Source organism: Melopsittacus undulatus, chromosome 26 (genome assembly GCF_012275295.1).
Source record: "Melopsittacus undulatus isolate bMelUnd1 chromosome 26, bMelUnd1.mat.Z, whole genome shotgun sequence".
Lineage (NCBI taxonomy): Eukaryota > Metazoa > Chordata > Aves > Psittaciformes > Psittaculidae > Melopsittacus > Melopsittacus undulatus.
The window spans coordinates 167,329-181,614 of record NC_047552.1 but is presented as its reverse complement, the minus strand read 5'-3'; the positions used below and the strand labels follow the sequence as shown (position 1 = coordinate 181,614).

General features: G+C 55.4%; 1 protein-coding gene across 1 annotated transcript; it reads right to left on the bottom strand.

The window, feature by feature from the left end:
• Positions 1 to 5,179: 5,179 nt before the first annotated feature.
• On the bottom strand, positions 5,180 to 13,423 carry LOC117437730 (kallikrein-8-like). The gene is made up of 6 exons (XM_034072331.1): positions 13,321 to 13,423; positions 11,564 to 11,622; positions 8,018 to 8,165; positions 7,562 to 7,815; positions 6,337 to 6,473; positions 5,180 to 5,522 (listed from the first exon to the last, which is right to left on the bottom strand). The coding sequence occupies exons 2-6, from the start codon at positions 11,604 to 11,606 to the stop codon at positions 5,370 to 5,372; spliced, it is 735 nt and encodes a 244-aa protein (XP_033928222.1). The 5' UTR covers positions 11,607 to 11,622; positions 13,321 to 13,423; the 3' UTR covers positions 5,180 to 5,369.
• Positions 13,424 to 14,286: the final 863 nt, after the last annotated feature.

Below are 14,286 nucleotides of genomic sequence, written 5' to 3'. Positions count from 1 at the left end.
GTCACCTCCCTGGTCCTGGAGGATGATTATGGCTTTGATGTTCCCGAAAGGAACAGCGGGAGAAGAGGGAACCACCCTGCTCCGGATGAGTGGTTCCATCTGGGAGCCATGGAGATCCATCACCTTATCCATCTGTCCATCCATCCATCTGTCCATCCAACATCCATCCATCCATCCACCCATCCACCCTGCTCCGGATGAGTGGTTCCAACTGGGAGCCATGGAGATCCATCACCTTATCCATCCGTCCATCCATCCATCTGTCCATCCATCCATCATCCATCATCCATCCATCATCCATCCATCCATCCATCTATACATCCATCTGTCCATCCATCCATCTGTCCATCCATCCATCCATCCATCCACCCATCCACCCTGCTCCGGATGAGTGGTTCCATCTGGGAGCCATGGAGATCCATCACCTTATCCATCATCCATCCATCCATCTGTCCATCCATCATCCATCATCCATCCATCATCCATCCATCTGTCCATCTATCATCCATCCATCCATCATCCATCCATCTGTCCATCCATCATCCATCATCCATCCATCATCCATCCATCTGTCCATCTATCATCTATCCATCCATCATCCATCCATCCACCCTGCTCCGGATGAGTGGTTCCATCTGGGAGCCATGGAGATCCATCACCTTATCCATCTATCCATCCATCCATCTGTCCATCCATCATCCATCATCCATCCATCATCCATCATCCATCCATCATCCATCATCCATCCTCCATCTGTCCATCCATCCATCATCCATCCATCCATCCATCCATCCATCCATCATCCATCATCCATCCATCTATACATCCATCCGTCCATCCATCATCCATCCATCCATCCATCATCCATCTGTCCATCCATCCATCATCCATCCATCCATCCATCATCCATCCGTCCATCCATCCATCATCCATCTGTCCATCCATCCATCCGTCTATCCATGCATCCATCCATCCATCCATCCATCATCCATCCATCTATCCATCCATCCATCATCCATCCATCATCCATCCATCCATCATCCATCCATCATCCATCCTTCTATCCTTCTCCTCCATCTCTATATCCATCCCTATGTAAATCCCTATATCCATCCCTATATAAATCCCTATATCCATCCCTATATCCCAACCCTCCTCATCCTCAATGCTGGTGTGACCACAGCACCAACCTGATGCTTTGAAGGCTCCTTCAGTGGTCCCTTTGGTGGGGTCAGGAGCAGCTCGATCCCCATTGAAACCCTGAGGAGCAACCAAGGGTGGAGAAGACCATGGATGGGATGAATCATGGCTGGAAGATGCTGATCCCGATCTCTGCTTCCAGGAGGAGCCTGGAGCTTGGCTTTGATCCCATTGCATCCATGGAGCTCCTTAGGGAAGAGCTTATGGGGTCCTGGTCAATGGGGGTCCCATCCCGTGGAGGTTCTGGGCTCATAGTGAGCTTCTCCCATGGAGATCTGCTCCATAAGGAGCTCATCCATTGGGATGGTGTCCAGGCCATGGAAGAAGCCATTCCTGAAGGTCTCATCCATGAAGGACTTCTCCATGGAGACCCCATCCATGAAGGGACATAGAGGGGCCATAGGAAGCAATGAGGGGACCCTGTGGGACATGAGGGAGCTTGGGGGTGATATGGAGGACATAGGGGGACATGGGGATATGAGGGGAGATGGGGGCCATGGGGGGACATGGTAGAACATTGGGGTTCCATAAGAAGACATTGGGGGCCAGGAGGACCATGGGATTTGGGGGGGGGGCATAGGGCACATGGGAGCCATGAGGGGCCATGGGGGGGCATGGTAGAACATTGGGGGCCCATAAGAAGACATTGGGGGCCAGGAGGGACATAGGATTTGGGGGGCAGGCATAGGGCACATGGGGGGCCATGAGGGGCCATGGGGGGGCATGGTAGAACATTGGGGTTCCATAAGAAGACATTGGGGGCCAGGAGGGACATGGGATTTGGGGGGGGGCATAGGGCACATGGGGGGCATGGGGGGACATAGTGGGGCATGGTAGAACATTGGGGGCCCATAAGAAGACATTGGGGGCCAGGAGGGACATAGGATTTGGGGGGGGGCATAGGGCACATGGGGGGGCATGGGGGGACATAGTGGGGCATGGTAGAGCATTGGGGGCCCATAAGAAGACATTGGGGGCCAGGAGGGACATAGGATTTGGGGGGGGGCATAGGGCACATGGGGGGGCATGGGGGGACATAGTGGGGCATGGTAGAGCATTGGGGTTCCATAAGAAGACATTGGGGGCCAGGAGGACCATGGGATTTGGGGGGGGGGGGCATAGGGCACATGGGGGCCACGAGGGGCTATGGGGGGGGGGACACAGCCCCACATCAAGGGGTGCAGAGCACAGAGCAGGAACCCTAAAGCAGGAACTTGATGGGGCCCCACAGAGCCCTGGCCCCACCTGTGCCAAGCTCCCAGTGCCCGAGGCAGGGGCAGGCCCCAAACCAGTTCTCCCAGTTCCCTCGGAGGTGTTGGCACTGGGACCGGTGACTTCATCCCCCCTGCGGGGCCAAGGCAGAGCCAAGCCCGAACCTGCCACCCATTGCCAAGGCCACCCAGGACCTCGTGGGCCACCCTGGTCCCAGCTCATAGGGGCAGGGCTCTTCCTCCTCCTCATCCTCCCACCGCTCCCTATGGCCTCATGGGTGACACACGAGGGTGGCCCCAAGGTTGGCTCCATGGGTGGCAATGGCTGACACAAAGGGGTGGCCATGGGTGACACATTGGGGTTGGTGGCACTGTGGGTGGCAGTGGACTGGGTGACATTGGGGTCATGGGGGTTGGGTTTGGCTTTGGGGACCTTCCTGTCACCGTTGGGGGGTGCAGGACCCACTGTGGGGTCCGTGTGGACCCCATTGGGTGGGGGCTTTTTGGGCAATAGGAACGGGATCTATAGGGGTCACTTGGATGGGGATGGGTCAAGCTTGGATCCATGGATGTGGGGACCAAGTGGAGCTCAAGGACTTGGTTGTGGCTTCTACATCTCCATGGACATCTTGACCAGACCTTCATGGACACAGTGGCCAGCTCCTCATGGACACCAGAGCTACATGGATGTGGTGGCCAGAGCTCCATGGACACGTTGATTCCATGGACACATTGACCAGAGCTCCATGGACACATTGACTCCATGGACACATTGACCAGAGCTCCATGGACACATTGACTCTATGGGCACATTGACCAGAGCTCCATGGACACATTGACTCTATGGGCACATTGACCAGAGCTCCATGGACACATTGACTCTATGGGCACATTGACCAGAGCTCCATGGACACATTGACCCCATGGACACATTGACTCTATGGGCACATTGACTCCATGGACACATTGACCAGAGCTCCATGGACACGTTGATTCCATGGGCACATTGACCAGAGCTCCATGGACACATTGACTCCATGGACACATTGACTCCATGGACACATTGACTCTATGGGCACATTGACTCTATGGACACATTGACCAGAGCTCCATGGACACATTGACCAGAGCTCCATGGACACATTGACTCTATGGACACATTGACTCTATGGGCACATTGACTCTATGGGCACATTGACTCCATGGACACATTGACTCCATGGACACATTGACTCTATGGGCACATTGACTCCATGGGCACATTGACCAGAGCTCCATGGACACATTGACTCCATGGGCACATTGACTCTATGGGCACATTGACCAGAGCTCTATGGACACATTGACTCTATGGGCACATTTACTCCATGGGCACATTGATCAGAGCTCCATGGACACATCGACTCTATGGGCACATTGACCAGAGCTCTATGGACACATTGACTCCATGGGCACATTTACTCCATGGGCACATTGATCAGAGCTCCATGGACACATCGACTCTATGGGCACATTGACCAGAGCCCCATGGACACATTGGACACAACCTCAGCTCCATGGATATGGTGACCATGGGGACCTCAAGGACCTGGCTGTGGCTCCATGGACACAATGATGAGACCCCCATCTATAGGTTGACCAGAGCTCCGTGGACACAATGATGAGACCCCCATCTATAGGTTGACCAGAGCTCCATGGACACATTGACTCCATGGGCACGTTGACACCATGGACACATTGGACACAACCTCAGCTCCATGGATATGGTGACCATGGGGACCTCAAGGACCTGGTTGTGGCTCCATGGACACAGTGATGAGACCCCCATGGATAGGTTGACCAGAGCTCCATGGGCACATTGACTCCATGGGCACATTGATCAGATCCCCATGGACACATTGGACACAACCTCATCTCCATGGACATGGTGACCATGGGGACCTCAAGGACCTGGTTGTGGCTCCATGGACACAATGATGAGACCCCCATGGATAGGTTGACCAGAGCTCCATGGACACAATGATGAGACCCCCATCCATAGGTTGACCAGAGCTCCATGGACACATTGACTCCATGGACACATTGACCATTAGTGTCCTAGAGACACCTTCTCCAGCCCATCCCACCACCAAGGTGGGACCATGAGGACCCCATGGATGGGGAATCCCCCCCCAGTCAATGTTCTGGGGCTTGTTGCTGTTGTTGGAGGACACCAAGGTGGGTTTGGTCCCACCCATGGTGGTGCAAAGAGCTCTGCGTGACCCCAAAGTGGACAATAGATGTGTCTCATGGTGGGGTCAACAGGTCTACCCCATGGTGGAGTCAATGGGTCAACACCATGGTAGGGCCAACGGGTCTACCCCAGCTCTTTGTGTCTACCCCATCGTGGAGTCAATGGGTCAACCCCAGCTCTTTGTGTCTACCCCATGGTGGAGTCAATGGGTCAACCCCATGGTAGGGCCAACAGGTCAACCCCAGCTCTTTGTGTCTATCCCATGGTGGAGTCAACGGGTCAACCCCATTAGGGCCAATGGGTCAACCCCAGCTCTTTGTGTCTATCCCATGGTGGAGTCAACGGGTCAACCCCATTAGGGCCAATGGGTCAACCCCAGCTCTTTGTGTCTACCCCATGGTTGAGTCAATGGGTCAACCCCATTAGGTCCAACAGGTCTACCCCAAAGCCTGCGCTCCATCTTCTGCCCCTATGAACCTCAGGCCATGTGGGGCCGCCTCTCACCCTTGTCCATCAGTAGAAGACGTGGTCCAAAGCCACGTCCAACAGCTCTTTATTCATCCAGCACCATCTCCACAGGGTCCTTCCTTGTGCTCGAGCCCTGCCTGCTCCTCACCCAGCGCTCGGACCGGCCGGCTCCGGGACCTTCCTCATGGAAGAGGACCAGGAAGAGGAGCTATGGGGCGCTCCATCCCATGGCCATGGTGGGGCTGGGCTGGGAGCTCTCACTTCCTCCTCATGGTCTCCTGAAGCCACCGCGTGTACTTGCAGAGGTTGACATAGACTCCGGGCTTCTTGGGGTCTCCACATACACCAGGACCCCAAGAGACGATGCCTTGGAGGCGACCATCGCACATCAGAGGTCCCCCGGAGTCACCCTAATGGGGTAGGACATGGGTGCCATGGAGGGCAATGGGCTCACGGCCCCATTGGGGGTCCACCTTCAGCCCCAAATGCCACCCATTTGTTGGAGGACACCAAGGTGGGTTTGGTCCCCTCCATGGTGGTGCAAAGAGCTCTGCGTGACCCCAAAGTGGACAATAGATGTGTCTCATGGTAGGGTCAACAGGTCCAGTGTAGTGGGGTCAACAGGTCTACCCCATGGTGGAGTCAATGGGTCAACCCCATGGTAGGGACAACAGGTCTACCCCAGCTCTGTGTCTACCCCATGGTGGAGTCAATGGGTCGACCCCAGCTCTTTGTGTCTACTCCATGGTGGAGTCAATGGGTCAACCCCATGGTAGGGCCAATGGGTCAACCCCAGCTCTTTGTGTCTATCCCATGGTGGAGTCAATGGGTCAACCCCATGGTAGGACCAATGGGTCAACCCCAGCTCTTTGTGTCTACCCCATGGTGGAGTCAATGGGTCAGCCCCATTAGGGCCAACAGGTCTACCCCAGCTCTTTGTGTCTATCCCATGGTGGAGTCAATGGGTCTGTCCCATGGTGGAGTCAATGGGTCAACCCCATTAGGGCCAACAGGTCTACCCCAGCTCTTTGTGTCTATCCCATGGTGGAGTCAATGGGTCTATCCCATGGTGGAGTCAATGGGTCAACCCCAGCTCTTTGTGTCTACCCCATGGTGGAGTCAATGGGTCAACCCCAGCTCTTTGTGTCTACCCCATGGTGGAGTCAATGAGCTGCTCTTGTCCTAGGACCTCCCCCAAAGGTCCACCAATGGCCATGCTCCTACCTGGCAGGAGTCTGCCCTGCTCTGGGATTCACCAGCACAAACCATGTTGGCGGTGATGGAGTCGGGGTAGATGCGCTGGCATTGGTCCTGGGGGATGATGGTCACCTTGGTGCAATGGAGGTCCTCAGGGAAGTTCACTGTGGGTGATGGAGGAGATGGGGTCACCCATGATGGAGATAGGGACCAGAGCATCCAACCCAGACCCACCTTGGACCTCACTGGAGCACCCATTCGTGGTACCCAACAGGAGCTTCTTGAGGTCCTCCCTGACCACCCCATTGGGTGATGGAGGAGATGGGGTCACCCATGATGGAGATAGGGACCAGAGCATCCAACCCATCCCCACCTTGGACCTCATTGGAGCACCCATTGGTGGCACCCAACAGGAGCTTCTTGAGGTCCTCATTGGAGCACCCAAGTTGGGTGATGGAGGAGATGGGGTCACCCATGATGGAGATAGGGACCAGAGCATCCAACCCAGACCCACCTTGGACCTCATTGGAGCACCCATTGGTGGGACCCAATAGGATCTTCTTGAGGTCCTCCCTGGCCACCCCATTGGGTGATGGAGGAGATGGGGTCACCCATGATGGAGATAGGGACCAGAGCATCCAACCCAGACCCAACCTGAACCTCATTGGAGCACCCATTGGTGGGACCCAACAGGAGCTTCTTGAGGAGGAGATGGGGTCACCCATGATGGAGATAGGGACCAGAGCATCCAACCCAGTCCCACCTTGGACCTCATTGGAGCACCCATTGGTGGGACCCAACAGGAGCTCCTTGAGGTCCTCCATGGCCACCCCATTGGGTGATGGAGATGAGGTCACCCATGATGGAGATAGGGAGCAGAGCATCCAACCCAGACCCACCTTGGACCTCATTGGAGCACCCATTAGTGGGACCCAACAGGAGCTTCTTGAGGTCCTCATTGGAGCACCCATTGGTGGTACCCAATAGGAGCTTCTTGAGGTCCTCATTGGAGCACCCATTGGTGGTACCCAATAGGAGCTTCTTGAGGTCCTCATTGGAGCACCCATTGGTGGTACCCAATAGGAGCTTCTTGAGGTCCTCATTGGAGCACCCATTGGTGAGACCCAATTGCTTCTTGTCATGCTCAAACACGGCCCCACTTCACCCAACCTCTCCCCACATCCCCATTAGACGTTCCCCACACCAAGAGGTCCCCATTCCACCCCATACATATGGGTCCCCCATCTCCTACCTTCAGGGCTGGTGGTCGACCCCCATCCCGATATCTGACATGTCTTTCCAGGCACCGGACAATGGGTGGCCAATGGCAACGGCTTCACCTGCTTATTGACGTGTATGGGGACGTGGAGCTTGATGAGCATCAGGTCCCCATCCTTGTTGGTCTCATTGTACCAGGGGTACTTGAAGACCATGGCCGAGAGCCTCCTCTGCTCAGCCCCACTCATGTCCTTGTGCCTTCGGCCCCCCAAGCGCACGTTGATGAAGCTGATGGAACCCATAGCATCACATTAGGGTCTGGTCCATTGAATGACCATGGCCCCATTGAATGACCATGGACCCATTGAATGACCATGGCCCCATTGAATGACCATGGCCCCATTGAATGACCATGAACCCATTGAGTGACCATGGCCCCATAGAAGGATCAATGGGCAGCCCCATAGGGAGCAAGGGAAGGGGGTCCTACCCTGGGACGTGGCAATGGGCGGCTGTCAGCACCCAGGTCCTGTCCACCAGTGTCCCACCGCAGATGAACCGGTCGCCCTTGAATAGGGCTGCTTGCCATGGGAGGTCGCAGGACGTGCCCTCGATCACCCATAGGACGCTCCGTGAGGCTATGGGGCAATGGGAAGGGACCTATGGACCTCCTCATGTTGTCCCTATGGAGCCACATCCACCCTATGGAGCTCCCCATATTGACCCTAAGGACCCACATCCACCCTATGGAGCTCCCCCCATTGACCATATGGAGCCCCATCCACCCTATGGACCTCTCCATATTGTCCCTATGGACCCCCATTGACCTCATTGGTCCCCATTGACCCTATGAACCCCCATCCACCCTATGGAGCTCCCCCCATTGACCTTATGGAACCCCATCCATCCTATGGACCTCCCCATATTGTCCTTATGGACCCCCGTCCACCCTATGGAGCTCCCCCCATTTACCCTATGGACCCCCATCCACCCTATGTTGCTCCCCCCATTGACCCTATGGACCTCCATCCACCCTATGGAGCTCACCCCATTGTCCCTATGGACCCCCATCCTCCCTATGGAGCTCCCCCCATTGACCCTATGGACCCCATCCACCCTATGGACCTCCTCATATTGTACCTATGGACCCACATACACCCTATGGACCTCTCCATATTGTCCCTATGGACCCCCATTGACCTCATTGGTCCCCATTGACCCTATGAACCCCCATCCACCCTATGTTGCTCCCCCCATTGTCCCTATGGACCCCCATCCTCCCTATGGAGCTCCCCCCATTGACCCTAAGGACCCCCATCCACGCTATGGACCTCCCCATATTGTCCTTATGGACCCCCGTCCACCCTATGGAGCTCCCCCCATTTACCCTATGGACCCCCATCCATGCTATGGACCTCCCAATATTGTCCCTATGGACCCACGTCCACCCTATGGAGCTCCCCCCATTTACCCTATGGACCCCCATCCACCCTATGGAGCTCCCCCATTGTCCCTATGGACCCCCATCCTCCCTATGGAGCTCCCCCCATTGACCCTATGGACCCCATCCACCCTATGGACCTCCTCATATTGTACCTATGGACCCACATACACCCTATGGAGCATCCTCCATTGACCCTATGGAACCCCATCCACCCTATGGACCTCTCCATATTGTGCCTTTGGACCCCCATTGACCTCATTGGTCCCCATTGACCCTATGAACCCCCATCCACCCTATGGAGCTCCCCCCATTGACCCTAGGGACCCCCATCCACGCTATGGACCTCCCCATATTGTCCTTATGGACCCCCGTCCACCCTATGGAGCTCCCCCCATTTACCCTATGGACCCCCATCCACCCTATGGAGATCCCCCATTGACTCTATGGACCCCCATCCACCCTATGGAGCTCCCCCATTGACCCTATGGACCCCCATCCACCCTATGTTGCTCCCTCCATTGACCCTATGGACCCCCATCCACCCTATGTTGCTCCCCCATTGACCCTATGGACCTCCATCCACCCTATGGAGCTCGCCCCATTGTCCCTATGGACCCACATCCACCCTATGGAGCTCCCCCATTGTCCCTATGGACCCCCATCCTCCCTATGGAGCTCCCCCCATTGACCCTATGGAACCCCATCCATCCTATGGACCTCTCAATATTGTCCCTATGGACCCCCATTGACCTCATTGGTCCCCATTGACCCTATGAACCCCCATCCACCCTATGGAGCTCCCCCCATTGACCTTATGGTACCCCATCCATCCTATGGAGCTCCCCCCATTGACCCTATGGACCCCCATCCACCCTATGGAGCTCCCCATATTGTCCCTATGGAACCCCATCCACCCTATGGAGCTCCCCATATTGTCCCTATGGACCCACATACACCCTATGGAGCTCCCTCCATTGACCCTATGGAACCCCATCCACCCTATGGACCTCCCCATATTGTCCCTATGGACCCACATACACCCTATGGAGCTCCCTCCATTGACCCTATGGAACCCCATCCACCCTATGGACCTCCCCCCATTGACCCTATGGACCCACATACACCCTATGGAGCTCCACCCATTCACCTTATGGAACCCCATCCACCCTATGGACCTCCCCCCATTGACCCTATGGACCCACATCCACCCTATGGAGCTCCCCCCATTGACCCTATGGACCCACATCCACCCTATGGAGCTCCCCCCATTGACCCTATGGACCCACATCCACCCTATGGAGCTCCCCCCATTGACCCTATGGACCCACATCCACCCTATGGAGCTCCCCCCATTGACCCTATGTCCACCAGGCCCAGCCCCATGGCTCTGCACAAAGGGGGGGAGAGGACGCGTCCATGTGGGGCACATCGGGAGGGCTGTGGGGGCCATGGGGACAATGGGGGGAGGTCCATGGGGTGGATGGAGGTCCATAGGGTCAATGGAGGAAGGTCCATAGGGTCAATGGAGGGAAGTCCATAGGGTCAATGGAGGGAGGTCCATAGGGTCAATGGAGGGAGGTCCATAGGGTCAATGGAGGGAGGTCCATAGGGTCAATGGAGGGAGGTCCATAGGGTCAATGGAGGGAGGTCCATAGGGTCAATGGAGGAAGGTCCATAGGGTCAATGGAGGGAGGTCCATAGGGTCAATGGAGGGAGGTCCATAGGGTCAATGGGGGGAAGTCCATAGGGTCAATGGAGGAAGGTCCATAGGGTCAATGGAGGGAGGTCCATAGGGTCAATGGAGGGAGATCCATAGGGTGGATGGAGGTCCATAGGGTCAATGGGGATCAATGAGGTAAATGTGGGTCCATGGGGACAATGGAGGAAGGTCCATAGGGTCAATGGAAGGAGGTCCAAAGGGTCAATGGAGGAAGGTCCATAGGGTCAATGGGGTTGGTCCATAGGGTGGATGCAGGTCCATAGGGTCAATGGGAACCAATGAGGCCAATGGGGGTCCATGGGGACAATGGAGGAAGGTCCAAAGGGTCAATGGAGGGAAGTCCATAGGGTGGATGGAGGTCCATAGGGTCAATGGGGTTGGTCCATAGGGTGGATGGGGGTCCATGGGGACAATGAGGGGAGGTCCATAGGGTGGATGGGGGTCAATAGGGTCAATGGGGGGAGCTCCATAGGGTGGATCGGGTTCCATAGGGTCAATGAGGGGAGGTCTATAGGATGGATGGGGGTCCATAGGGTCAATGGGGGGAGCTCCATAGGGTGGATGGGGGTCCATAGGGTCAATGGGGGGAGCTCCATAGGGTGGATCGGGTTCCATAGGGTCAATGAGGGGAGGTCTATAGGATGGATGGGGGTCCATAGGGTCAATGAGGGGAGGTCTATAGGATGGATGGGGGTCCATAGGGTCAATGGGGGGAGCTCCATAGGGTGTATTGGGGTCCATAGGGTCAATGGGGGGAGGTCCATAGGGTGTATTGGGGTCCATAGGGTCAATGGGGGAGGTCCATAGGGTGTATTGGGGTCCATAGGGTCAGTGGGTCCATAAGCACCTGTGGGCTCCAGGTCATCTCCTACCTGTGGCTTCCAATGCCAGGATGATCAGGAGCAGGATCCTCATTCCGGAGCACGGGAAGCTGAGGGGAGAGGGGGATGGGGATGGGGACCAATGGGGACCTATGGGGACCTATGGGGATGGGGACCAATGGGGACCTATGGGGACCAATGGGGACCTATGGGGATGGGGATGGGGACCAATGGGGATGGGGACCAATGGGGATGGGGACCTATGGGGACCTATGGGGATGGGGACCAATGGGGACCTATGGGGATGGGGACCAATGGGGACCAATGGGGACCTATGGGGATGGGGACCAATGGGGACCAATGGGGATGGGGACCAATGGGGATGGGGACCAATGGGGACCTATGGGGATGGGGACCAATGGGGACCTATGGGGATGGGGACCAATGGGGATGGGGACCAATGGGGATGGGGACCAATGGGGACCTATGGGGATGGGGACCAATGGGGACCAACGGGGACCAATGGGGACCAATGGGGATGGGGACCTATGGGGATGGGGACCTATGGGGATGGGGACCAATGGGGACAGGGAGGGAGGGATGGGGGGGGGAATGGGGGGGAAAAGGGGGGAAAGAGGGAAAAAGAAGGAAAAAGAGAAGTAAAAATAGAAGGAAATAAGGAAAAAAAGAGGGAAAAAGAAGGAAATAAAGAGGAAAAAAGAAGGAAAAAAGAAGGAAAAAAGAAGGAAAAAGAAGGAAAAAAGAAGGAAAAAAGAAGGAAAAAGAAGGAAAAAGAAGGAAAAAAGAAGGAAAAAAGAAGGAAAAAGAAGGAAAAAGAAGGAAAAAAGAAGGAAAAAAGAGGGAAAAAAAGAAGGAAAAAAGAAGGAAAAAAGGAGGAAAAAAGAAGGAAAAAAGAAGGAAAAAAGGAGGAAAAAAGAAGGAAAAAAGAAGGAAAAAGAAGGAAAAAAGAAGGAAAAAGAAGGAAAAAAGAAGGAAAAAAGAAGGAAAAAAGAAGGAAAAAAGAAGGAAAAAGAAGGAAAAAAGAAGGAAAAAAGAGGGAAAAAGAGGGAAAAAAGAAGGAAAAAAAGGAGGAAAAAAGAGGGAAAAAAGAGGGAAAAAAAGAAGGAAAAAAAAGGAAAAAAGGAAAAAAGAAGGAAAAAGAAGGAAAAAAAATAAAAAAGAAGGAAAAAGAAGGAAAAAAGAAGGAATAAAAGGGAAGGGGGATGGGAAAAGGAAGGTTGGGAATACAGGGGGGGCTGGGAAAAAGAGGAAGGAAAAAGGGATGGGAATGGGGAAAAGGGGGATGGGAAAGGAGGGGTTGGAATGGATGGGAAGAGGGCAAAAGGGGATGGGAAAAGGGACCCGGAGGGGTGGGAAAAGCGCTGGGAATGGGGCCGGGAATGGGAAGAGGGGGATGGGAACAGGGCTGGGAATGGGAAGGATGGGAATGGGGCTGGGAACGGGGATGGGAATGGGGCTGGGAATGAGGGGCTGGGAATGGGGCTGGGAATGGGGGCTGGGAATGGGGCTGGGAATGGGGGGCTGGGAATGGGGCTGGGAATGGGGGGATGGGAACGGGGATGGGAATGGGAATGGGGGGATGGGAATGGGGGGATGGGAATGGGGCCGGGAATGAGGGGATGGGAACGGGGGGATGGGAATCGGGATGGGAATGGGAATGGGGGGATGGGAACGGGAATGGGGGGATGGGAATGGGAGGATGGGAATGGGAATGGGGGATGGGAACAGGGATGGGAATGGGGGGATGGGAATGGGAATGGGGGATGGGAACGGGGCCGTGTCCCTACCGGGCCGGGAGCGGCTCCTCCCGGGCGGATGAACAGAGTCAGCTCCAGCTCCGCTCGTCCGGCCCTTATATGTGGGGCTGGAGCAGGAAGAGGCTCCTCCGCCCCAGCCCCATCCCGGAAGGCAGCGGGAAGGGATCCAGGGGCTGGGAATGGGGAGATCCAATGGGATCGGGTCTGAACTGGGGGTCAATGGTGGGTTCCAGGGGCTGGGAATGGGGAGATCCAATGGGATCGGGTCCGAACTGGGGGTCAATGGTGGGTTCCAGGCATTGGGAATGGGGAGATCCAATGGGATTGGGTCCTACTTGGGGGTCCGTGATGGATTCCAGGCCTCGGGAATGGGGAGATCCAATGGGATTGGGTCCGGACTGGGGGTCAATGGTGGGTTCCAGGCACTGGGAATGGGGAGATCCAATGGGATCGGGTCCTACTTGGGGGTCCGTGATGGATTCCAGGCCTTGGGAATGGGGAGATCCAATGGGATCGGCTCTGTCCTGGGGGTCAATGGTCCTTATGGATGAAGATGCTGATGACCACCATGGTCCTTATGGAGATGACCACCATGGTCCTTATGGAGATGACCACCATGGTCCTTATGGATGAGGATGGAGATGGCCACCATGGTCCTTATGGAGATGACCACCATGGTCCTTATGGATGAGGATGAAGATGACCACCATTGTCCTTATGGAGATGGTCACCATGGTCCTTATGGAGATGGCCACCATAGTCCTTATGGATGAGGATGGTGATGGCAACCATAGTCCTTATGGAGATAGCCACCATGGTCCTTATGGATGAGGATGGAGATGGCCACCATGGTCCTTATGGATGGGGATGGAGATGGCCACCATGGTCCTTATGGAGATGACCACCATGGTCCTTATGGAGATAGCCACCATAGTCCTTATGGATGAGGATGGAGATAGCCACCATGGTCCTTATGGATATAGCCACCATGGTCCT